This window comes from Eptesicus fuscus, chromosome 9 (genome assembly GCF_027574615.1).
Source record: "Eptesicus fuscus isolate TK198812 chromosome 9, DD_ASM_mEF_20220401, whole genome shotgun sequence".
In the NCBI taxonomy this organism is placed as follows: Eukaryota; Metazoa; Chordata; class Mammalia; order Chiroptera; family Vespertilionidae; genus Eptesicus; species Eptesicus fuscus.
This window is the reverse complement of record NC_072481.1, coordinates 56546052-56573061: the sequence shown is the minus strand read 5'-3', so window position 1 is coordinate 56573061 and position 27010 is coordinate 56546052. Positions and strand designations below refer to the sequence as shown.

The window sequence follows — 27010 nt, the reverse complement described above, 5'->3', positions numbered from 1 at the left end:
GGGCTTGTGTGTTGTTGGTGCTTAATTAACAAATGGATGATAAACCTTCTCACATATTTTTCTTCTTTCTCCTTTTTGAGCGGGCAATTTGGTTATTCTGAGGATGGCACAGGTCCCAGTGAGTTACCCCTTTCACTGTCTGAAGGGTCTGGGTTTGGAATATAAATTATGGGGCCACCTATTTTTGAATGCATTCTCTGTCTGATCAAATAAACATGTTCCCATTTCAGAGTGGTAAGATTAAGACAGCACGAGATTTTAAAATTAAAATAAAAACACAGGATTTGGGTGTTGAGAAAAAGGAATGGTGGAGTTTTTCTGTCCCTCAGCATCTAAGTAATCTTCCCCAAAAGCAAAAAATCAGTGTCTGTGACTTGAGCACAATTAAGATTCTAGGAGACTTAATAAGTGTGGGGAGAATTGAAAATGAGCTCTAAATGTTCAGTGGGGAAAAGAGAGTAGAATAATAGAATTAAATGCTGAGATAAAGCATGTCAAAGCAATTCTCTATGCATAGAAATAGGATACAAAGAAATAGGGGGCCCGATTGGGGTGGCTTGACCTATGAACCAGGAGGTCATGGTTTGATTCCCGGTAAGGGCACAGGCCCACGTTGTGGGCTCAATCTCCAGTGGGGGTGAGGGGGGGCGGGTGAGGTGTGTGTGTGCAGGAGGCAGCTGATCGATGATTCTCTCTCATCACTGATGTCTCTATCTCTCTCTCCTTCTCCCTTCCTCTCTGAAATCAATAAAAATATGTTTTTGTCTAAAAAAATATATGGGTTTTACTAAAGAGTTATTTTTGGATCAGGAGAAATAAGCACTGACAAATGCAATGCAAGACAATTCTGACTAAAGTGGTATATTTAATATTTCTCAAGTTTAATTGGGATCTTCCACTTTGTTGATGAAAATTGTTTATTAGGTTTGTACTACACTGTCCTGAAGAAGCCTCATCGGAAGAGTCCAGAATAGTTACTATAAAATTGAATTCCACACTGAGAAAACTTAGTTTAAGGATCATGTATAGAGATATAGTTTTAAATTTGTTTTCTTTATTTCCTGGGGTTAGGCAAAGGGTAGGAGAATGAAAATTATAGAGCTAGAAGAGAAAAATTATAAGAAAAAAAATGCAAATATATATAAATTGACCAAAAAAAAAAGATTTTTTTTTTTTTAGGAAAAGAAGGAAAGAGAAGTAACATTTATTGAACCATTGTTCTAGATATCTAACAAGCGACTTCATTCAATTCTCATAATAATCCTATAATATATTATTTTTATATTCTCCCAGTCAGAAATTGAGGCTATATGGTGGCATCTCCAGAATCAAACCCAGGGCATGCCAACCTACCCTAAAACCCACCTCCCCACTGGACTGACCTCAAAGCTTTTCCATATACCGGCCTAACTCTCTTATCTATCACAGGACCCAGTAAACATGTGAAATTGTCACAAATTTTGAAACATCACAAATTTAACAAACCAACCACATGTCCCACTCTGTATAATTACAATCCTAGAATACTGATGCTAAAACAAAACTATAAAACCAACAGGAGGTCTTTCTACTGGTTTCCAAACCTCTCTCTTGCTTTCCCACTTCCTTCCCCTTACCTCCTAACTTCACAGTGTAGAGCAAGGACTTAACCTCAGGCAACCTGGCATAAAGCAATATTGCTAGGTGGTAGGGTGACATTGGCCTCTAATGAAACATGTGGAAATTCTGTGGTGGCTTTTTTGTTGTTACAATGATTGTGTGACACAACTGGCATTTGGGAGAGACAAGGGATGAGGTAAGAAGACTGTATGAACTCTATCACTTAGATGCCCCACTCAGTGAAGAACTGTCTGGCATTCCACATGATTTTCAAATGTCCTACTAGAGAGTCATGTTGGGAAAAGAAAATAAATGTATCTTATATAATAAAAGCCCAGCAACTGAAATGGTGGAATGACCAGAATGACCAGAGACCAGAATGACCAGGGCCCCTCACCCCAGCTGGCCCCACCCCCCAGGGAGCGGTTAGGGGCAATCAGGGAGGCAGGCAGAGTGGTTAGGGGTGATCAGGCAGGCAGGTAAGCAGTTAGGAGCCAGCATTCCCAGATTGTGAGAGGGTGCAGGCCGGGCTGAGGGACCCACCCCCACCCCCCATGCACAAATTTCATGCACCCAGCCTCTCGTATAATTATATAAGCCTAGACCCTAATTCTGTGTTACAGATAAAGTATATATTTTGTTAAGAATTTTCCTGAAGTCCTGGCCAGGTAGCAATGTCCTGATAGACCAAAGTAACAGGTTAAATCCCCAATCAAGTAGAAAAGTAGAACAACAAATATCTCTCTCTCTCTCTCTCTCTCTCTCTCTCTCCTCCCCCCCCTCTCTTTTTCTTCCTCTTTCTCTTTAACTGTAATAAATTGATTGATTGATTGATTGATTGATTGATTTTCTGGGCTGCCTTTGTAAATCAAGGTAATTGTGCAGAACCTTACCAAAGATTGTACATAATTTCAGAAAATCAAATCACTGACAACAATGCTGATCATGTTATTTGAATTTTCAACATAAAAAATTTATATCAGCCCTAGCTGGTTTTGCTCAGTGGATAGAGAGTTGGCCTGTGGACTGAAGGGTCTCAGGTTCTATTCCGGTCAAGGGCACATGCCCAGGAGTGGGTTCAATCCCCAGTAGGGGGCGTGCAGGAGGCAGCCAATCAATGTTCTTTCTCATCATTAATGTTTCTATCTCTCTCCTTCTCCCTTCCTCTCTGAAATCAATTTTTAAAAAATTTTAATTTTTAAAAAAGTATATCAGCCTGCTTCTATTGTCATTAGATTATGTAATTCTATCAATATCTAAAGGGTAAATATTATTTATCCTCATTTAAAATATAACATATAAAGAAAAAAAGTCAACAGTCAGTTGAATATTGTCTTATTCTTACTCTATTTATTTTTAGAAACTTTATTTTCCATCAACCTTAGTTCCGTTCTGTTAAGAGTTTGTGGGAGAACAACTTAGGACCACTCAGAGGTTGTTCCTACCCATTTGGAGGCCTGAGCAGTGGGGGCTGAGACCAGTCTTTGGTGGCAGCTGAGCGCTCCGGGCTTCAGCAGAAAACTGCTGCATGGGCACAGAGGGCACCTGAGCCTTCAGACTGTCTGTGACCCCAGGCTGAGCAGCCGTGAACTCAGGAGCTGGAGCAGCCCATTCTCCCCAAATTCCTCCTTGGCCACAGCCTTTTCAGCAGCGGCCTGCTCTTCCTTTTCAATCGCTTCAGGATCTCTGTAGAAGTAAAGATCAGGCATGACTTCCCACGGGTGTTCACAGGAGATGGTGCCACGCATGCGCAGTACTTCCCCGGCAGCATCCACTGCATCAGCCCCACTGAGTGAGCCCCCTTGTTGTTGCAAGGGATGGCAATGTCCACATAGCGCAGAGGAGAGTCTGTGTTACATGGAGCGATGGTGGGCAGGTTAACAGAAGACGCCTCTGTGAGAGGCCGGCGCTCAGCCCTGGGTCAGTAACCACCAGAGGTCCTGGCTCCCGGAAGGCTGCCTGGATCTGGGTGGGGAAGGTTCCAGGGGTGAAGCGGCAGCAACAGGAGTGGCTCCAGTGGCAGCAGCAAACTTCAGCACAGCTCGCTGGCCGGTTTTTCTGGACCATGTGACACCGACATCAGCGGGGTGTTCAAGGCAACAATGGCCCGAGCGGCCCGCAGGAACCTCTCCCAGGTGCTCCTCAGATTCCTGCTGTGGGTGCCATCACGCTTCCTTCTGTAGACGCACTGCTCCGTTTGGAAGTCACGGTTGGTGCCACCTAGGGGGGTTCCTGCTGCACGGAATTTGAGGACTCCTCCTCCTTCATCCGTAGGACATCAAGGGCTCTGGACTTTGTGAATGGTTTCCCTGTAAGTTACATGAGAACCGAGAACAAAGCCGTATGGAGCCCTCCCAGGGTAGCGCGGAAGCTCTTACTCTGCTTAAATCCAAACTTATTCACTAGAAGTTAGGTACAAGCACCTGACTGCTACATTATGTCTTCTAAGATAGATTTTTCCAAGTATTTGCATATTAAAATCCATATTTATTTCTAATATTAGAGGTAAGACATTCATTAATTTTTTTTAATTATGTATATAGGTAAGTAATATTTTAAACTTTATTTCCGGATAGTAAAAGTGGTGCCATAAAATATTTGATGCCATGGCCAGTGTGGCTCAGTTGGTTGAGCATCATCTCATGCATGGAGAAGTTGCCGGTTCGATTCATGTTCAGGACAAATGCCCCGGTTATGGGCCCGGGTTGTGGGCTTGATCCCCAGTAGGGGGTGTGCAGTAGGCAGCCGATCCTTAATGTTTCTCTCTCTCCCTCTCCCTTCCTTGCTCTCTAACATCAATAAAAACATTTTTTAAATATTTGTTATTAAAAGGAGAGCTTTTAGTCCAATGAGGTTAAGAACCACTTAAGTAAAGAAAAGAACATAGGCTTTGGAGTCAGATAAACCTAAGATCAAAGACATCTCTTTGAACTGTGTGACTTGAGTAATTTCCTTTTGCTCTGAGATCCAGCTGCCTCATCTATAGACTGTAATCAGTTATGGGGGTTCTGGTAAGAATTGCTCTTTCAGACAAGATAACACAGGTTACGTCATGGTGGTAGGTATTCAACGATAATTTATTTCTCTTTAATGCTCAAGATATGCTTCTCTTCCCCCAATCACCTTTCAGAAAATTAAGATAGGATAGGGAAAGTATAAAAGACATAGAAGGAGAAAGGGAGGGACAGGAATCACAACCAGCACCTACTACCAACCCACACCCAGAACCACCAGAAAACCTCCTGTTGGTTTTATGCTTTTAGTGAGAAGGTTCAGGTGGTTAAATTGGGTTCTGGCCCTGGGTCAAGAACAACATAGTGTTTATAGCAGTCACATAACCACTGCTACATTAAGGCAATAAACACGTATATAAATCCTTTCAAGAATGGAACAGAATTACCATTTTCTCAACCTTGTCACAGTGTGTCCCTTTAAGGCCCTTACAGTTAACACTGTAACTTAAGAACCTGTGACTTTTACAGACTGAGATGTAGGTCCTGGGTTTTAGCCATTTCAAAAAAAAGAAAAAAAGCTGGAACTGTTCTTTGGCATGTGATTTGATTATCTCCAGGGAGATGTTTATACAAAGCAAATATACTTTCTAAATGCTCAGATTCTTGAGCCTCTCAGTTGCCACTTATCGTGGGTCAGATAAGTTTCTAAAAAAACAAATATTCTATCATGGACAGGGCCAAAGGTCCCTTCCTGCCTTTCACTGATCCGTAGAAGCCCCAGGACCTCCTTGGTATTAGTCACGCCCAAGCTTCAACTTCTCACCACACCTTTCAATCACCAAAGCCTCAGAACTCTCACCACACCCAAGCCAGCAGGGCTAGTTTCTAAGATGAATGAGAAAGGCCAGGGGGTTTTAGATCCCAATCCAGAGCAGCAGTGACGGGCCTTGGTTGGCTTCCTCTTTTCTTTGTCTCCCTCTGCGAGTATCTAGCCAAAAGGGTTTCGTTAATCAGTAACGTCAATCTGAGTATATCAAGGAACACCTTTGTTTACCTCAGGTGATGGGGGCTTATCCAGGAAGCAAAGAGCACAGAAAACCCTTTCAAGAAGACAAGCAGACTTAAAAATGGACTCATTGCCATTAAAGACACACACACTGGTGACTCTCTGGGAACGCCACAAGGACCCCAGTGACTCTGCCATTCCCAGGTTTCCTCTTTCTTAGGTTCACACCTTTGCTTCTGCCACTATCAACTGTGCAGAACGTAAGTACAGAGTAGTCCTAATTGGGTTAAAACAAAAGTGAGGTGGGGGGGAGTTATACTCACAGAGATATGCATGTTCCTTTGCACATACATACCTACTTACAAATTCATAGAGTATTTTCTGGAAGGATGGTCCAGAAAGTGCCACAGCTAAAGTTTCTGGAAAAGAGAACTGGGAGACCATGGTAGTGGGTGATGGCTTTTACTATGTGCATAGATTATTTTTTCAATTAAGGTAAAAATTGGTTTTAACATCATTTTGGATGTAGCTCCATTGTGGACTTCTGCTTCACAGAGTAATTTCTTTCAGCAGCCTGCAGAAGCAAACCAAAACCTAAACCTACTAGTATACATGCCCCAAGGTTAAGAAATCAAAATCTAAGGGCAAGCAGCCAAGGAGGCTTTCCCAAATAATTCGACTGCTTAAGCTATAGCCAATTAAATAATGTCCTTGCTTTGAGTCCACATCTTCTCCATAAAATCCTGGCCCCTAGCTCCTGTCTATGAAGGGCTCCTAACCACTTGTGGTTTGATGCTGCCCAAATTATAATCAATTTTTGCTCAAAGTTATTTATATGCCTCAGATTATCTTTCAACAGAGTTAACAGGGAAAGAGTAGAAGAAAAATTTCCAGGTAAAGGGAAGAACAATGCATAAAAGTCATAGGGAACTGAAAAAAGTTTCATGTTCTGGATAGGATATGGAAGATACCTGCCAAACCCCTAATTCAAGAAATCTTGCTCATGATCATGCCCATGATCCTCTCCAACAGGACCCCTTTAACCACTATTCACCTGTCTTTGTACCACATGACCCTGCACACTAGACCAGAGATGAGGCCCTGACCCAGAGGCCCAAGAGTTCTACCCCACCTGCACTGTCCCCTAACTCACCAACACAGAGACTCTCTCCTAGGGAGTTTGAATTTGACACAGAGTGAGGCACAAAAAAAGTAGAGAGGCAAAGAAACAAGAGATACAGAAGGATGATACAATAAGAGCCTTAAAGGTGCAAAGTCAAAAGGATGAGAAGAGAGAATCAGTCAAGAACAGAGTAAGAAGCAGAGAGAGGGAGAGAGAGGCCGGGATGGAAAGTGAAGGACACCTTGACATGTTCTTGATTCTCCAGAGCCTAGAGCTACTGTTTTCACCTGGACGGCATGAATTATGTTCTAGATGTCCATGGCACCTGACTGCCCAGTGCAGAGGCTATCCCAAGCTTCCTTACCTCCCTGTAACCTAGTAATATAAACAATCAGACACATACATACAATTGCCCAAGGTATCCTAAGTGTCCCCATCTCTTGCAACCTATAAGAGCCTTCCATGCCCACTGGAGTGCCGGGAGCCAGTGAGAGAAGGGGCCAGCCCTCAGCCTGTGAGGTAATAGGGGCTTTGGGAGTGGTTGGCACCTACCCAGGAATTTGGACGTTATTCTAGAATTGTGTCCACACTGAAACTTCAAGAGATTTCCAGCACACAAAAAAAAAAAAAGTATTATCCAATTCTTTTTTTAAAATGATATATTTTTATTGATTTCAGAGAAGAAGGGAAAGAGAATGATAGAAACATCAATGATAAGAGAAAATCATTGATCGGCTGCCTCCTGAATGCTCCTAACTGGGGATCAAGCCCAAAACCTGGGCATGAGCCCTGACCAGGAATCAAACCATGACCTCCTGATTTGGGTCAACACTCAACCACTGAGCCACACTGGCCAGGTTTATCCATTTCTTATCTTCCTATTAGCAATGAGGTTTTAAAAGGTAACTGGTTAGATTACCATCCCAGTTCTCAAAATGAGTCATGTTTGGGTTTGTTTTGTTTTTTGGGTTTTGTTGCTTGAGTTTTTCATACAAAAATGAGGCTGATGCTCATGAGAGAGAATAAGCATACATAATGATTGTAATATATTTAGAACATCTCAGATGACACTATGAAATTCCAGAAAATCATTGTATCCAACTTAAACCAAACATTTATAAAGAAGACACACTGAATGAATGGTTGATTATGTCTCTACTCTATACAACACGTGTCATTCCTCTTCTGAAAAACATTTGAGTTATTCTTGTTGCCTATAGAATAATCCTAATACATAAAAACCCAGGGTCTGTAATGACCGAACGAAGGTTCGACCGAACACCGAAAGTTAGTCCTGCAGTCAGTGCTGGGATGCCGTGGCGACCCAGCACTGACTGCCTCTGGTGCGGGTGTGGTGACCCAGCACTGACTGCTGAGGGGGCTGCGAATCAGGCCCAGAGAGAGGCCCAAAGAGAGAGGCAGGGTCTGATTCGCAGCCTCTGTGGCAGCTATAGATCAGCCATTGCCTCTCTCTTTCTCTCCAGGCTTCACCAGCAGCCGCGCCTCTGTTTCTCTCTGGGCCTCTGCAGGGGCTGCTGATCAGCCCCACCTCACTGATCAGACCCGGAGATAGGCCCGGAGATGCTGCCTGGCATAGAAACCGACCAATTAGAACCAAATCTGGATGAACTGTGAGGAGCCAATGGCTGCCTAGGAGGCAGAGCTTTTGACGCTGACTGGCATAGAAACCGACCAATTAGAACCAAATTGGCCGGCAGGGGAGGGCCATTGGAGGCGAGATCAGGCCAGCAGGGAAGGGCAGTTAGGGGTGATCAGGAAGGCAGAGGCAGTTAGGGGTGATCAGCCTGGCAGGGGAGAGCAGTTAGGGGTGAGATCAGGCCAGCAGAAGAGGGCAGTTAGGGGCAATCAGGCAGGCAGGCAGAGAGGTTAGGGGTGATCAGGCAGGCAGGAAGAGGAGTTAGGGGCGATCAGGCAGGCAGGCAGGTGAGCAGTTAGGAGCCAGTGGTCCCAGATTGTGAGAGGGATGTCCAACTGCCGGTTTAGGCCTGATCCCTAAACCAGCAGTCGGACATCCCCCAAGGGGTCCCTGGTTGGAGAGGGTGCAGGCTGGGCTGAGTGAATCCCTCCCTCCGTGCACGAATTTCGTGCACCGGGCCACTAGTATATGTACAACTTCAAGGACATTTGTATTCTTACTATCTACATCGTCAGCTTTATCTCCTACTGCATCCACAAATTTTTATTTATCAGACATTTATGAAGCAGCTAAACCATCTAGTGACTCTAGGAACAAGCTTTATTTTTAAAGTCTCAGCCTCAGAAAGAAGTAGAGGGACTGTTAGATGAAGTTGGAGCAGTAGGCATAGGATATAGGACTTGAGAGGCAGGCAGGAATAGGAGACATTGTTTGGCTGGAGGGGGTTATTTGTAAGTGCTATGGTCTGAATGTTTGTATATGCCAAAAAAAATTTTTTCAAAATATCAAAATCCTAATCCCCAAAGGGGATAGTATTAGTAGTAGGTAGGGTCTTAGGCAGTTTCTCAAGTCATGAGGGTACAGCCCTCATGAAAAGTGTTAGTGCTTCATCAGAGAGACCAGCCCCTCCCACCATGTGAGGACATAACAAGAAGGCATCGCTTATGTACCAGAAAGTGGGCCCTCACCAGGTGACCATGCTGGTGTCATGAGCAATACTTTTTGTTGTGTGTGATCTACCCAGTTCGTGGTATTGTAAGTACTTGAGAGGCCTGAAGGATTTTTTTTGAGATACATATGATCAGAGCATCAAAATATTAAAATAGAGGATGGGTGGGGTCAGGGAAACCATAGTCAGATGCCTCTTTAGAAACCACCTTGGACTAATCCAGCAATGACAACTGTCAATGCCGCCCAGCCAAGGACCATCAGGAATTCTCACCCCTAGTTTTCTTGAGACTTACAACAAGGGAGACAGCACACCATGGGGAATTAAGGGGGGAGGGCGCTTAGGAAGAGGGTGTTGGGAAGGACTTGGGCTTGTGTTAGGCAATTTGGGGGCAGGTCCAACAACATGTGGGTTTGCTCTGGGTAAGGTACTGTCAGGAAATGGGTGCAATGGGGTCACCTGGTCATTGTTGTGGTTTGGACAACGCTCATATTCATGTCTCTGTTCAAACATGATTACAGAGTATTCTTATTTTTGTCTTGATCCATCAGAGTCAGAGTGGGCTTATCAGAGGTCAGTGTTCTGTGAAACCATTTATGTCAAACAGGAGATGTGCAAGGCCTACCTGAGCGTGTCAGGCCAGCTCCCCGATATCAGGGGCTGCTTTTCTCCCTCTCACACTCTTTCTACTCAGCGTGTTGGGCTTCATAGTGCTCAGAGCTCAATAGTAAAATTCACACTGAATTCCCAATTCCTTCACTTTTGGTGTGTTTTTGTTATTTGTTTTTCCTTGGAGGCCAATATGCAAGCCCGTGACCTGCCCCCCCCCCCCCCGCCCCCTTCACTCTGTTCTTCCCAGAATTCCTATTTATGAAGCAGAAAGCCACGGTTTCCCTTGCCAATTATCTGCCTTTCGGGAAATGATAAAGTCCGCAGTGCAGTTCATGTTCTCCAGAAGCGCCACATAAATACAGAAGATTGACTTTCACGAGAGCTCAGTGCCAGCAAGTTGAGAAAAGGAAGCAGTTTCTGGGAAGCTTCACAAGGCAGCTCCCCATACACTGTAATTCATCTAGGAAGCAATTTTGCCTGCAAACGGAGCCTCCAAATTCATAATTTCTGGAATTTGTAGAGACGCATTCCACACAAATGCCTCTTACTTAGCTTCCCAGTCTCCATCCTTCACCCTCTTACTCCTCCTCCCCCTTCAAGATACACGTGATGTTCCTCACTCCAACCCCCATCCCAGACTGGTCTCTTTCCTCACACTACAACATTAAAATATTAACACCTACATAAGATACTGGTATTGTAACCGGTATTAGAGCTTTGTGTTAAAGCTACAGGATTTTAAGTACTATATTTGTGAGGCTTCTTTTATTCAACAAGTATTTCCTGAGCTCCAACTATGTTTCAGGTACAGTTCCAGGCCCTTGGGGCTACATCAGTAAACAAAATAGACAAAATCCTTGCCTTTATGGAGCTTATATTCTAGTACACGGGGTGAGGGAAGACAATAAACAAAACAGGTAAGTTACATATACATAGGATGTTAGTGTCCATGGAGGAACATTGAGTGAGGAAGGGAACAGGGGTGCTGTAATTTTAAATGGGATGATTAGTGCCAGCTGCACTGAGAAGGGGATATTGGAGCAGACTTGAAGGAAGAGCAATTGCAGGAAGAGGTTCAGGTGAGGCTACAGCCAGTGCAAAAGCCCTTAGGCTCCAGAGGTCAAGGAATAGCCAGGAAACTAGCTGAAGCAGAAGGAACAATGATGTTAGAGAGGGAACAGGGCCTGTAGCCTATCATTGGATTTTGGATTTTTGTTCTATGTTAAGATGGAGAGTTTCAAGCAGAGAGAGAAGATATAGAATGTATCTCATTGGTGATAGCAAATTTTAAATTTTGCTCTAAGAGAGAAATGGGGTAATAGCATTGAGAAGGCTAACCCCTATTTTGTAAAACTACTGTTTGGAATTCTCTGCTGTTGTTTTAGACAGACTCTTATTCCAAAAAAAAAATAATTTTGCTTTCTAGCCTGCTTTAGCCTGCTTGAATAATGAGGAAGATAAACTTAGCTGTCTGACCTTGTAGGGCAGAGACTAGATATGCCCATAATTTCAATGCCATGCCAGGTGTACTTTTTAATTGGATAGAACTGTGTTGTTTTCAAGGCCAGCAGTGAGATAACCACTAAGCACACATAGGGCTGGCTCCTTAATAAAAAGGGAAGTTCTGCTTGTAGCCTTGCTTAGAATTTGAATTCATTTTCTCTAAGCCCACCGCAGTGAATAAAGTGGATCTCCAAACTCTCCTGCATTGTTTGATTGTTCCGAATCTCTGTAACAGCATCAGGGATGGGAGCAGGTGAAAAGAGAAGGTCTGTTTCATTTTTCAGAGACATAACAGCATGATTTTATGTTGAATATGGGGTTTGAAATGAAAATCACAATTCTTGCCTTTTCTGCTTCCCAAGTACACTGCTTTATTTGACTGACTGCCTTTATATATTGAGAAGGGGCTATATTTGCTTGATCCACTTATTCAATGAACTATTTAATATAACCAAGTTAAAGGAAATAATTTCTGAAACATATAAAGAAACTTGAGTTTTTAGTTTCTGCACATGTAAAGTATCTAACTACAAAACTGATTTCTTAAAAAGCTCTTTCAAATTCATTATCTTTTTCCTACAATCTTTTCCCATAGTAGAGAATTAAGAAAACATGTCATGGCACAAACTACTTGCTAAATAACTACAGTGGTCAATTATTCAAAATGCCCCTTCAATAAATTTTATGACTGTGGCTCAAGAATTTAATGATCAACTCATTTATATAACCTGAATATTTTTAAATGATATTAAACTTTTTGTAAAACTGCCCTGCATTAATGTTATGAGTTAACTATTCTTTTAGACAAGATTAATTTACTTTCTCATTTAGTCCTTTAGTAAAAAAAACAATGTCAGCTGTAAGGGATTTTTGCATAACTGCCCATCTGTTTCAAGGTAATGATCACAGACTGTACCCTGCAAGTGAGTCATAGGTTTTGTTAGCTTTTTCCTTCAGGGACCATGAATAGGTGATAAACCACAGTTGTCAGTTTCACAACAGCATCTTCTTGAGGCAATAAGTCTGAGACTTTAATTGAAGAGACAATTTAAAAAAAAAAAAAAAGAAGAAGCTTTGCTGGTTTGTATTTGGAATTTGAGTATAGTGACCAAGAATCTCACAGTTGCTATGTAATGGTCTTGGAACCAGAAAACCTGGATTCGAATGTTGGCTCTGTCCCTGACTCTGGACAAGATGCTCAAAGGCTCACTTAGCCCAACTGCAAACTGAAAAGAATCCTTGAGGATGGAACGATCACACTGCAGACTTACGTACCAGCCATCATGGACCCCCAGTAAATTTGCCTGAATCAGCTGCACCAGACATCAGGTCAGGCCACTCCTTCCCTGTTTTCCTCAGTAAAGAGCTCCTCATACAGTGCTATTTATATCTCCATAGCCACCTCTCTAGAGAAAAGGTAGGACTTCTGAGTTAACCATGTTTTCAACCTAGTAAGGGGGAAATTTTTATTTTGTCCACACTGACATCTCAAAACTTTACATCACTATTTCTCTTGCGGAGGGAATAGGATGGGTAATGGGATCTCATTGGTGTTCATTTTACTTTAATAAATGACTTCTATTTCAAACTTATTGTGACATTTATCACCTACTATATTATAATAGCCAATACTTTATCCTGGATATACTTAACTCTTTTTAATCCAAATGGAAAACATGCATTAATGTTTGGTATATGCATAAACATACTAATATATTTGAGGTTATAAAAATTTATGAACTTTGATATAGCACATCAAAACCCCTTGTTTATATTATCTTGGAATTTATCTTGCAAGTCAGTGCATTGAAAACTGAAAATATTGAACATGACTGTCAAGCGACAGCTGGAACACCATGGAAAACTTGGGAAGCAACATAGCAATATTACTTCATGGCATTTGCAGTCAGAGAAAAACCTGGGTTTAAATTCAGGCTCTGCCACTTACCATGTGTAATTTTGAAAAAATGTTTGAGCCCCAACGCCTCAGTTTCCTCTTTGTGAAGCGAGGATATGAATAATACTTCTCAGGAATTAAGTGGATTGAATAAAATAATGCATCTTGAGCTCAAAATAATGTCATCTTATGATGAGGAAGACTTAATGCAAAGTTAGTAAATCTGGAGTCCCTGGGTACAGGAGGGTCAGTTAAAGTATGCTAACAACTTCACTCAAGATCCAACTTTAAGTAACAGCCCAGCTTTTTTGCGGGGGCGGGAGGGAGGAGGGGGTGGGGGCTAGCTGCATGCCCTTGGCCAAGGCCCAATCACTTTGTACTTCAGCCCCCTCATTTAACTGTTAGGTATTAATATGATTAGTTACAATTTGTTAAACACTGACCATATTCCATGCGATCTGATAGGTTTTGTGGGGGAGAAAGAAACTTTCCTCTACCTTCATGGTTCTTTCAGCTGGCCTAACAATCAAAGAGACAGGAGGCAGATTCACAAGAGAAAATAACCAAGTTTAATACATAGGTACATATGGTTACCCCATATACATGAGAGGTTCAAAGACAGAAGGATAGAAGCGGATATTCAGTAATTAGAAGTTTACCCAATGGTTACCTCTGATATGATAAGCAAGGTCCCTATTCAAGTTCTTCTAGGTAGTTAAGGGAGGGCAAAAGTTTCTCTTGAGCCAGCAGGGTTTTGGATGTCTTTAGCTCAAAACAATCCTCATCTACCACAGAGGCACATCTTGGGGTGACTGGTTCTGAACCCCTGCAGTTTATATGTAAACTTCAGCCTTCATAATCACCCTTCGTGGTAGATGTTCTGATCTCTATAGCAGGGGTCCTCAAACTACGGCCCGCAGGCCACATGCAGCCCGCCGAGGACATTTATCCGGCCCGCCGGGTGTTTTTGCCGCCGCTGCCTGTCCTGCCTAGCAGCCGACTTAGCAGTGTGCATAGGAATTTGTTCATAGTTTTTTTTTTAAACTATAGTTCGGCCCTCCAACAGTCTGAGGGACAGTGAACTGGCCCCCTGTTTAAAAAGTTTGAGGACCCCTGCTCTATAGTATAGATTGTATAGGTGGCTGAAACTGAAGGACATTACATCTGCAAGGCCACACAGCCAATAAGTGGTAGAGCCTGGCTCCACAGCCAGGCTTATCAGTCCCCCAATCCTGTCCTTAGGGACCCAAGGAACTACCCGACACCAGCCGCTTCTAGAGAGGATCAAAGGATGTTATTCCTGTGAAAGTGCTTTTTGAACCGAAACGTCCTATTACAAAGAAAACGTCCTAGGCTACATCAATATAAATAATTCACCATAGGTTTGTGATTTACCCCAGTGCCTGGGAACCCTGAAAGAACAAAAGGTTACACTTCAAGCTCTCTTTCATCTCCTCCTGGAATTTTGCCTTGACCTCAATTTCGCCGGAACAGACCTGATAAACAACATTCAAGAACAGATCTCCAAATGCCGCACGCTCCGTGCCACTCTAAGTCAGCCCCCTGCTCTCAGGAGTCCGGGGCAATGAGATCTTGTGCTTTTCCTTGAAAGGTGGACCAACACTTTCTTGGGCTAACGTCTCACACCTACCTGTGCAGTTCGCTCGGGCAAGCGTCAATGACGTGGTTGCATAAATGTTCACATAAACTAATGCTTTCAAAATCACACTGATACCCGAACTCCAGTTCCCGGCACCATTCGGTCCATCTACTAGGAATTAAGGCAAACTTCGGTCCATTTTCGAGGATACGGTGTAAAATTTAGAGCTGATTTCCTCCGAAAATGTTAACTAATCCCACATAGTGAAGTATAACTCTGTTGCCCACCCTTATTGGAAACTAGAGGCCCGATGCACGAAGATTCGTGCAAGAATGGGCCTTCCTTCCCCTGGCTGTGGGCATCGCCTTTGCTCCTGCTGGAGCTGCTTTTCTGCCTTCCCAAGCTGCCCAAAGGCCCAGAGCTGCTAGAGGTGGGGGGGTGGGGGGGGGGGGGGGTTTGCAGAATGCCTGCGTCATCACCATGGCGACAACGAAAACATCCCGCCCCCACCCCTGGCCGCTGCATATGCAAATTAATCTGCCATATTTGTTGGGTTAATTTACATACTCACTCCTGATTGGCTGGTGGGCATTGCAAAGGTATGATCAATTTGCATCTTTCTCTTTTATTAGTGCAGATAATAAGCTTATTGGAAATACCACCAAAGGGTTTCTGGTATTAGTGACATGGGGGGCAAGTTGGGTCAAAGTGGGCCTCTGCTTGGTATCCCCTGAAAGGCACTCCGTTCTCCCCTCTCCTGGGAGATGCTCAGCGTGGCCCTCTCACCCCTGAAGAGGAAGCAGGACAGTCAAGTCCAGATAACGTGGAGGCGCTCTTTCGCGCAGCTAGAACTGAAGTCTGGAAAGGCGCTCAGGCCCCGTTTGCTTAAGGAAGAAAGGAAGGTCGCTGGTTTCCCAAAAGCCGGATCTCCGAGCACGAGGAATGCCCCTTTCTCCGGTCCTGGGACTGACCATTCCCCTTCCCGGTCAGACTCTCTCCCTGCCCCTGGGCGCTTCCCACCGCCTCCGAGGAGGAGCCCCAGCACCGGGCCAATTTCCGCCGGCGCCGCAGGTGGGAGAGGCGGGGAGAGGGCGAGCGGCTGCGCCCGGGCACCTGGCCCTTACCTCGGACGGCGAGATCTCGAACACGCCGGCGATCTTGGTGTAGAGCTCCCGGATGCTGGAGAAATTCTCCACTCGGCCCGTGGCGCTGCCGTGCGCCAGCTGCGTGTAGAAGACCAGCCTGGCCGGGGAACGCGGGGGTGCCGGGAGGTGGCTGCCCTCCGCGCCCGCCTGCTCGCCCTCCACCAGCGCGCAGGTCTCCTTGGACTTGGCTTTCTTCTTGACCCGCAGCCCCAGGGGCATCGTGCCTGACAGCGGGCGGGGGGCCCACCTGCGCTGCCGGCCGCCTTCTCCTTGGCCCGGCGCCGCGGACTTTGCGCTCGCGGTCCCTAGGGCTCCGCGCAGGTGAGAGCGGCCGCTGGGCCAATGGCACAGGTGCTTCCGCCTGGTTGCTGCGGGGCAGGGCCCCTTTCTCCACCCCGAGGAGCGGCATCTGGACCCTAAGCAGCCCTCTGTCATCCCTCCGGATGAATCTGGAGAGAGGAAAAGTTATACCCATTCTCGAACCTCAACTCCGGGTTTCTCCCCAACCCCCAACCCCCTTTTAAAAAATGGCTGGATTTCCTTAAAAGCTTTCGGGTGCTGAAGCTACACAACAACACGTCTTAGAATATAAACACGCTGGCCCTTGCGGTGCCTTTCATAAATGTGTGGTAGGCACTCACACGATTGGGACACGCGCCTTCGTGTCTGTACGTCTGAGCCATTGGGGATATGAATTTTTTTTTAATTTCTTTATTGATTAAGGTGTCACATATTTGTCCTCACCCCCCCCCCCCCCATTCCCATCCCACACCCCTCCCCACGGATGCCCCAACCCCCTGTTGAACTTAACCATTGGTTAGGCTCATATGCATGCACACAAGTCCTTTGGTTGATCTCTCCCCCCTCCCCCCACCCCCCATCGATAGTCCGATCGATGCCTCCTTGTTTCTGGTTCTGTTCTTGTTCATCAGTCTGGGGATATGAATTTTAAGGTTCAAGTCCACCTTCATGTGCCTTCTCTGCGCCTTACTACACCGTGCAGGGCGGAATTGGAAGGGAAAGCTTTGAGACTGGTGCCACATCAAATTCATATTCAAATACCCTCAATGCCTCACAATCTTAAAAAAGTAAAAACTTTTTCCTTCCTGGCAGCTTTCTCTGTCGAATGTTCAGCACTCTTCCCCAAATCGATAGCTCCACCTACGCCCTTCTCTTGGTCTCTGCAGTGGACCCAGCCCGAGGGTCCTACTCAAAGTATTGTGTAAACTCCCTTAATTCCCCACCCCTTGTCTGTAACTCCACCCACCCCCCTTCTCCAAACTCAGAGAAATCGCTTTTTATTTGACCCTTGATCTGTCTTCACTCCTTAAGAACCTCTATTTTTAAGGACTCTTGTCCTTCCCCACCTCATGCCCTCATTAATAGCCAAAAGCCAAATCTCTTACACTGTTTTCAAGTCGCCCTCCATCCCTGCAGCTGCCTCTAGCTACATTTTCACAACAAAGCAAAACTATCTTGAATTATTAGCTGCATTTCCTCGCTTCCTCCTTTACTCTTAAGCTCGCTGTGATCAGACTTTGCCCCCACACTCCACTGAAATTGCTCTGACTCTGGTCAGCACTTCGTAATCCATCAGCTATGATTCACTCTTTTCCTTCTTTATCTTACTTGACCTTTGAAAGTTTCTGACTGCAATAACCATTTCACTCTTAAGTCAGGCCTCTGTTTTGACTTCCTTACCTCTTCTCTTTAACTGCTGCTCTGCAGAAACTGTTCTCCAAGGCTATTTTTCTTTGGCCATTTTTTGTTGTTGTTCTTTGCATGCTGTTCTCCCTGAATGACCACATCTATTGTCTTGGTTGGGTTTTTTATATATATGTTGATTTCCAAGAGTAAGGAAGAGGGAGAGAGAGAAATGTCAATGACGAAAGAGAATCTTTGATGGGCTGCCTCCCGCACACCCCCTCCTGGGGATCAAGCCCCCAACCCAGGCATGTGCCCTGACCAGGAATCAAACCGTAACCTCCTGGTTAATAGATTGATGCTCAACCACTGAGCCACACTGGCCAAGTGTTTTTGTTTGTTTTTTAATTCTTTAAGAATATGTGTTTATTGATTTTATATTTTTTTGTTTTTATTTATTTTAAAGAGAGATAATATAGAGACAGAGAGAAACATCAATTGGTTGCCTCCCATATGCACCCTAACTGGGGATGGAACCCACAACCTGGTTATGTGCCCTGACCAGGAATGGAACCCACAACATTTTGGTGCACAGGACAGCAATACAACCAACTGAGCCGCCCGCCCCATCAGGGCTTGACCTTGGTTTTTGTTGTTGAACTCCAAATTTATATCCACAGTCCAGTCTACCAGAAAGGGAATGTACTGCAGGAAACTCAAATTGAGAAACTGAGATTGTACAATCATCCTTTCTCCTGAAAGCATCTTTTTTTTTTTTTAATTCCTGATTTTAGTAAATAAGGTCACATACCCAGTGGCCCAAACCAGACATCTTTGAGTCATCATACCAAGTATTTTCCTTCTCCCTCACCTCTCACATCAATTCAGTCCTAAAAGTTCATGTTCCTAAAAATAAGGTTAGCGGTTGTACTGGCAGAAGAGAGGGGAGCCTAGAGTAACTTTAAAATTTTTGTGTTTTGTTTCTGTGATTTATAATATAAATATATCCTGGTTCATATGCTGGTTCATACTCACTGAAAATGGAATAGTGCCACAGGACCTCCAGGCCTGAATTTGCCTTTATTGTTTATGATTGCTGTAGCACCAAATAGTATTACCTTAATTATCTTGGGATAATGAAAAAAGAGTAGAGAAAACCTAATAAGTAAATGATGCATTCCCATCAAGTGAGAGCCAACTAATTTCACAATGTAGTATATGGATAAAAAGTTCACTGAGGATTGATTTAAAGAAAAGGAGGAAGAGAAGTGAGTCACCATATTGTATATGGCAGGTACATTAACAATGCCTAAACAATATGAGGGAACAAAACGTTTCGGAGAGGAACCAAGATGGCAGCATAGTTAAACAACTAATCTGCTGCCTCACACAACAATTTCAAAAATACAACTAAAAGACAAAAACGTCTACCACCCAGAACCACAGGAAAGCTGGCTGAGTGGAAGATTTACAACTAAGAAGAGAAAGAAGCACAATCGCTGAAAAGCTGAGGTAGGGAGGCACGCGAATCGGGCCGGCGGCGGGCGGCTGGGTGCGCGGCTTTTCTTCAACCCGCAGGGAGACAAGCTCCCGATCACTCTGAAATCCAGTTTCTGGGGACACTCGGGGGACCCAGGCACCTACGGGGAGAAGCTGGACTCTTGGCCATCGGGTCGGAAAGTGAGAGTGACTTTTTTGCAGTGGTGCGCCCAGCAATCATTGTTTACTGCGCTGGAGCGTGGGGCGCAGGGACTTGGAAACGTGGAAAGGCAGAGACGGCTGACGGCAGCCATCGCCGTTGGCCACGCCCCAGCCTAGTGACGCCCTGAGACCCCGCCCAGCCCTGAGGCCCCGCCCTGAGGCCCTGCCCCGCACATTCTACAAACCCGCCCAGGCTCCACACAGCGGCTTTTGCATATAAATGGCCTGTTCTGGAGCAGCTTAACCAACTGCAGCTCCAGTCAGACTGCTCCAAAACCGCCCAAGCAAAGGAGGAGAAAACTAGCCCTTGCTGTAGCTCCTGCTGGGGGACACACAGTACACAAGGGTAAACCAAGAGTGTCCACCTCAAGTAACTGGGAGGCTGACCCGTTGAACCAATAGGACACCTAGTACACAAAACTACCCTACCAACTTAGGGAAGCAGAGAATATGAGAAGGCAAGGAAACAGATCACAAACCAAAGAAATGGAGGAGAACAAGCGACTGGACATAGAGTTCAAAACCACGGTTATAAGGTTTTTCAAGAATTTCATGGAAAAGGCCGATAAATTCCATGAGGACCAACTAGAAATTAAACATACACTGACTGAGATAAAAAATATTATACAGAGACCCAAAAGCAGACTAGAGGATTGCAAGAATCAACTCAAAGATTTGGAATACAAAGAGGCCAAGGACACTCCTCCAGAGAAGCATGAAGAGAAGAGAATTCAGAAAGTTGAAGATAGTGTAAGAAGCCTCTGGGACAACTTCAAGCGTACCAACATCAGAATTATGGGGGTACCAGAAGAAGAGAGAGAGCAAGATGCTGAAAACCTATTTGAAGAAATAATGAACGAAAACTTCCCCCACCTGATGAAAGAAATAGACTTACAAGTCCAGGAAGCGCACAGAACCCCAAACAAAAGGAATCCAAAGAGGACCACACCAAGACACATCATAATTAAAATGCCAAGAGCAAAAGACAAAGAGAAAATCTTACAAGCAGCAAGAGAAAAACAGTTAGTTACCTACAAGGGAGCTCCCATACGATTATCAGCTAATTTCTCAACAGAAACCATGCAGGCCAGACGGGAGTGGCAAGAAATATTCAAAGTGATGAATAGCAGGAACCTACAACCAAGACTACTCTACCCAGCAAAGTTATCATTCAGAATTGAAGGGCAGATAAAGAGCTTCACAGATAAGAAAAAGCTAAAGGAGTTCATCACCACCAAACCAGCATTATATGAAATGCTGAAAGGTATTCTTTAAAAAGAGGAAAAAGAAGAAGAAAGATAAAAATTATGAACAACAAATACATATCTATCAACAAGTGAATCTAAAAGTCAAGTGAATTAAAAATCTGAGGAACAGAATAAACTGGTGAACTTAATAGAATCAGGCATAGAATGGGAGTGGATTGATAATTCTCAGGGGAAAAGGGGTGTCTGTGTGGGGAGTATGGGAAGAGACTGGACAAAAATCATACACCTATGGATAAGGACAGCGGGGGGGGGGGGGGAGGTAAGGGAAGAGGGGGGGTAGGAACTGGGTGGTGGGGAGATATGTGGGGAAAAAGGAGAAACAATTGTAATCTGAACAATAAAGATTCATTAAAAAAATAAAAAAATAAAAAAAAATAAAAAATAAAAAAAAAAACAATATGAGGGAACAAAAGAGTGTATGAAATTAAGAAAAACTTCAAAAAGAAGACTTGTCTTTAAGCTGTGTCAAATAAAATATCAAATAAATAGGGCAAAAGTGTTGGCATGTGGGGGAGCACAGGAGACTTGGAAAGTTTGTAAGGAGGACGTTCTGAAAAGGGAAGTGTGCTGAAGGTGGCCCACCTGTTTATCAGAATTACAACTTAGGAGAGTGCGGAAGGCGGTGCCCCTAATTATTCCTTAACCTTTCCAAACAAGTCTGTGCATGTGCGGACCCCCAAGTGTTTACTGGAATCCTTATGTTTAATCTTTAGGTGTCCTTGCTTAAGGGACACTGCAGACACACGTGTCCTCCCAATATTACTTACCCTACTGATTGTATCTAAAAGATAAACTTTATCTCAAATTGCTGTTACGATAAAAGCCTAATGAGGCAGGTGATTGAGGTTGTCTGGTTCCTTTAGCCAGGCAGTCCCTTAGCCCTCTCTTTCACAGCAATCCTATGTCAGAGTAATCATTCATCTGTCGCTCAGGGTCTGCTGGTCAGCCCGGCATTGGCATAGATAGGAACATTAAAATCAATAGCCTTTCAATTCCCTTTAATTTCTAAATTCTCTTATTCTTTGCCTAGAAAGTGAGAGTTTCCCTCAAGGCCTATGTCAAGTTTACCTTTACTGTAAATCTCATTTAAGGAGCCAGCTGTATCAGCTATAGCTACAGAAGGAAATGGATGGTACACTCAAGAATATCTGGCGATGGTTTAATAAAGGGATCGGGCAAGGTGGTGGTCAAGGTATACACATAACATAACCTGACCCAATATTACCATTAGATCTGAGCAACAGGCACACCTGCTCTGGCCCTACAAGGTGCACCAAACCCTACAAGGTATAAAGTCCACAGGGTCAAGGGGCATGGTCACCCAGAACTCATGCCCTTCCTTCTAGACCTTGTTCTGGGTACCTAGGATCCTGGATTTCCCCACCCAAATAGCCCCAAGTCTGCTTGCATAGGCTTTCCCAGGGTCCAGGCAGCCAGCACCACTGGTATGCACAACCCTATGCCTGGGAGTGGCCAAGGAGCAGCTCTTTGCGAGGGCGGGGAGGTAGGGTTGCAGAACAGGAAAAGAATGGGGTAGGCTACAGTCTTGGGGGTGACTTCTATAGCAGAAACCATGTTTTATATTCCTCTTTAGTATCCTCTCAGATTTTCATATGGTACTATGTAGTAATAGATATCAGTAAATATGACTACATAAAATAAAGTGACCTTTGCTACTAAGATAAATGAATTAACTACAATTAATTAAAAGTAGTAAGTCTTCATTTTACATCTAGGTTTACAGTTCAACCCAGATTATTGATCTACAGTATTTCCACTCAGTAGCATTTGGTGTTTCTAACAGCCTAAAAGTATCAACTGTAAAATCAAATATGCATGAGTCTAAAAAAATACCAGGATTAAATTAATATAACCTTATATGTCTGCCAACAGCAATAACATTACTTTGTTGGTAAGAAAACATGTAGTCATCAAATGAATCATAAGATAAATTTACTAACTTGTTTTTTCCAGCAAATATAGCTTCTAACTACAACATGTAACGTTAGTTCTGAAGAAACAAACACTGCCGCCCCCTCGACCCCCTTTCCCTCCCCCACCCCAGTTATGTATGTATCCAGTAAGCAAATACTTGGGAGAAAATAAACACAGGATTTGTTAAACCATGTGCAGTTTTCTCGGGAACTAAAGATAGCCTGTTTTATAGTTGCATGGCAACAATAAACAATTGAAGATGACAAGTGGGTAAAGAAGTAACCCTTAATTCACTGAAATTCAAAGACTTTTTAAGGAATAATTGGAAATAGAGAACTGGAAAATGGGAAGAGGAAATGAAGATGAAGTGATATAGTGGGAAGTATGAAGTTAATAATCAAAAATAACAAGTAGTTGTTCATTGAGCACCTACTGTGTGTCTGGCTCAATGCTCAGTATTTTATATGCATTATTCTCCATGGAGGAAACCATCTGGCAAGGAATTCAAATTATTCTGCATCACCAAGGTTCTGGTAAATGAAACAGTAAAGAAGCAAGAAGAGATGTGAACAGTAAGCTAATTTAATGTAAGTTCTTTTACAATAACATAAATATGAAAGGGCTGCATGGGATTTAGAGAGCAGCCACATTCAAAAGTCACATATTTTAATCATTCAAGAACTGTATAGAAAATAGTAATAGTAATTAGTTGACATATATAAGCCTTTGATGGCTCTTTCAGATTTGGGCAAATAATTTCCTTTATACAGAACTCAAATAGTACATACATTAAAACAAATATTTTTCAGTGAAAACAATAACCTAAATAACTCTTTGAAGATAATCATAATGATTTTAAGGTCAAGATATAGCAAAGACAAAAAGAAATATAAATTCTCTAAGGAAAAATATTCACATAAGAGTAGAAAGCCTAGAGTAATGACATTACTTTTCAAAAATATGAAATCTGGAGTCACAGTACTATCCACCCATTTGCTGGGGGGAAAGGTAAAAGATTGTCAGGACATGTCCAGCCAGTGTGGCTCAGTGGTTGGGTGGCAACCCAAGAACCAAGAGGTCACCTGTTCGATTCCCGGTCAGGGCACATGCCTGGTAGCAGCTCAGACCCCTGTGGGGGGCATGCAGGAGGCAGTGGATCAATGTTGCTCTCTCTCTATCCCTCTCTGTTCCTCTTTCTCTAAATCAATAAAAACATATTTTAAAAAAAGATTGTCAGGACATGAGACTCATTAGCTGATTATGAGATTATTGTCTCCAGCTGTTTCATTTTAAACTTGAAATACATGCAAATGATAGGCTCTCAAACATGCCAAATTTTTTTTTTTTTGGTGCCTTAGTGTTATTGGATAAATTATACTAGTAAATATTATCCAAAAATATTTCACCACATTTGGTAATTAAAATTAGAACACTGAATTTACCCAGAAAGTTTTTAAAGTTTAGATTTTAATATGAAAACTTACCATTACGGGAGAGGAACCAAGATGGTGGCAGAGGTAAACACCTAAACTGCTGCCTCGCACAACAATTTCAAAAGTACAACTAAAAGACAAAACGTCTATCACCCAGAACCATGGGAAAGCTGGCTGAGTGGAAGTTCTACTACTAGAAGGAAAGAGAAAAGAGCATTGAGACATGCACAAGCACTGAAAAGCTCAGGTACGGAGGCGTGCGAACCAGGCTGGTGGCGAGCGTTGCTTTTTTCAACCTGAAGGGAGACAAGCTCCCGATTACTCTGAAATCCAGTTTCTGAGGAGACACGGGGGACCCAAACTCCTACGGGAAGAAGCTGGACTGTCTGCCATCGGGTCAGAAAGTGAGGGTGGCTTGCTTGCAGAGCTGCACGCAGGAATAATTGTTTACTGCGCTGGGGCGCAGGGTGCAGGGACGCGGTTGGAGACCCTAGCCTAGTGACTCCCTGAGACCCCACCCCGCACAACCTGCAAACCCACCCAAGCTCCAAGCAGCAGCTTTTGCATATGAATGGCCTGCGCTATCGCAACTTAACCTAGCAAACTGCAGCCCTGGTCAGACAGCTCCAAAACCTCCAAACCCCAAGCAAAGAGGAGAAAACTAGTTCTTGCTGTAGCTCCTGCTGGGTGGCCTCAGACAGTAGCTGACCTGCACCCCATTGGAGATCCATAAGCCAGTGTACCTAGTGGTCAGTGTGAGACACCAGATTTCAACTTCTCATATCTATAAGTGACACATTCAAGAGGCAGACTCAGTGAGCACCAAAGCCCCACTGAAACAAGTCCTGTACCATAAGCGTGTCTCCAACGCAGCAGTTCTTCCATTATAGACACAGCGGGTCCTCACAGCCAATTGGCCTGGAGGTCAATTCCTCCCAGTGTACCAGCAGCAATCAAGGCTTAACTACACCAAGACTTTACACTCAGCCCACAAAGGGGTGTACCAAGAGCATCTACCTCAGGTGATTGGGGAGGCTGATCTACTGGCCCCTATAGGTCACCTACCTCACAAAGCCACTCCATCAACACAGGGAAGCAGCCAAAATGCGGAGACAAAGAAACATGTCACGAATGAAAGAAATGGAGGAAAGCAAACTACAGGACATAGAGTTCAAAACCACACTTATAAGGTTACTCAAGCATCTTCTAAAAACCACCGAGAAACTTGATGAGACCTCCAAGGAGCTTAGTGAGACCTTCAAGGACCTTAATGAGAATGCCAAAAAAATGGAAAAGGACCAGTCAGAAATTAAGCATACACTGTCTGAAATAAAGAATATATAGAAACTCAACTGTAGATCAATGTACCCCAAGAATAAAACCAAAGACCTGAAATATGAGGAAACAAAAAAACACCCAACCAGAAAAACAAAAAGAAAAAAGAATCCAACCGAAACTGGTTTGGCTCAGTGGATAGAGCGTCGGCCTGCGGACTGGAGGGTCCCGGGTTCGATTCCGGTCAAGGGCATGTACTGTGATTGCGGGCACATCCCCGGTGGGGGGGTGTGCAGAAGGCAGCTGGTCGATGTTTCTCTCTCATAGATGTTTCTGGCTCTCTATCCCACTCCCTTCCTCTCTGTGAAAAATCAATAAAATATATTTAAAAAGAAAGAAAGAAAGAAAAAAGAATCCAAAACTATGAAGATAGTGTAAGGAGCCTCTGGGACAACTTTAAGCCTACCAACATCAGAATTTTTGGGGTGCCAGAAGAAGAGAGAGAGCAAGATATTGAAAACCTATTAGATGAAATAATGACAGAAAACTCTCCCTACCTGGTGAAAGAAATAGACTTACAAGTCCAGGAAGTGCACAGAACCCCAAACAAGATGAATCCAAAGAGGACCACACCAAGACACATCATAATTAAAATGCCAAGGGCAAAAGACAAAGAGAGAATCTTGAAAGCAGCAAGAGAAAAACAGTTAATTACCTACAAGGGAGTACCCATACGACTGTCAGCTGATTTCTCAACAGAAACTATGCAGGCCAGAAGGGAGTGGCAAGAAATATTCAAAGTGATGAACAGCAAGAACCTACAACCAAGATTACTCTACCCAGCAAAGCTGGGTAGAATTGAAGGTCAGAATTGAAGGTCAGATAAAGAGCTTCACAGAGAAGAAAAAGCTAAAGGAGTTCATCACCACCAAACCAGTATTACATGAAATGCTGAAGGGTATTCTTTAAGAAGAGAAAGAAGAAGAAAATGGTAAAGATAAAAATTATGAACAACAAAATGACATCAAATATATACCTACCAACAAGTGAATCTAAAAATCAAGTGAATAAAAAATCTGATGAACAGAATGGACTGATGAATATAGTAGAATCAGGGACATAGAAAGGGAGTGGACTGACAATTCTCAGGGGGAAGGAGGTGTGAGGGGTGCGGGAAGAGATTGGACAAAAATCATACACCTATAGATGAAGACAGTGGCGGGGGGTAAGGGCATGGGGTGGGGTGGGGAATCAGGTGGAGGGGAGCTATAGGGGGAAAAAAAAGAGGAACACCTGTAATAATCTGAACAATAAAGATTTATTTAAAATTTAAAAAAATAAGGAAATAGAAAAAAAAAAAGGAAAACTTGCCATTACAATATAATCTCAGTAATTTAAGATAAAATAATTCAGGTTTTGCTGTAATTTTAGCGAGAAAGGGCTGAAGTTTTTATCTGCCAAACAGAATGCAGAGAATGTTGATTTTACATGGCATAGATATAACCTAAAGATCCAAATGGAATTTTTAAGTGGGCATCCTGCTTTACACTTTCCTTTCAAAGGTCAAGAAAACAAATAAGAATGGTGAATATGTGCATACTGGAAGCCCGGTGCATGAATTCATGCATGGGTGGGGTCCAGCCATCCCACCCCGATCCGGGCTGATCAGGCTGGGCCTGCTGGGAGGAGGGGCCATGGGCGGTTGGTGG

The 27010-nt window shown here is 43.6% G+C and overlaps 1 protein-coding gene across 1 annotated transcript in view; it reads right to left on the bottom strand.

Annotated features, from left to right (window-relative positions):
• Positions 1-16264, bottom strand: part of GIPC2 (GIPC PDZ domain containing family member 2) — a 78677-nt gene extending 62413 nt beyond the window's left edge. Inside the window, exon 1 of the mRNA XM_008139459.3 lies at positions 16025-16264. Within this exon, the coding sequence (XP_008137681.3) occupies positions 16025-16264 (240 nt within the window). The remainder of the gene's footprint in view (positions 1-16024) is intronic.
• Between the last annotated feature and the right edge of the window lie 10746 nt (positions 16265-27010).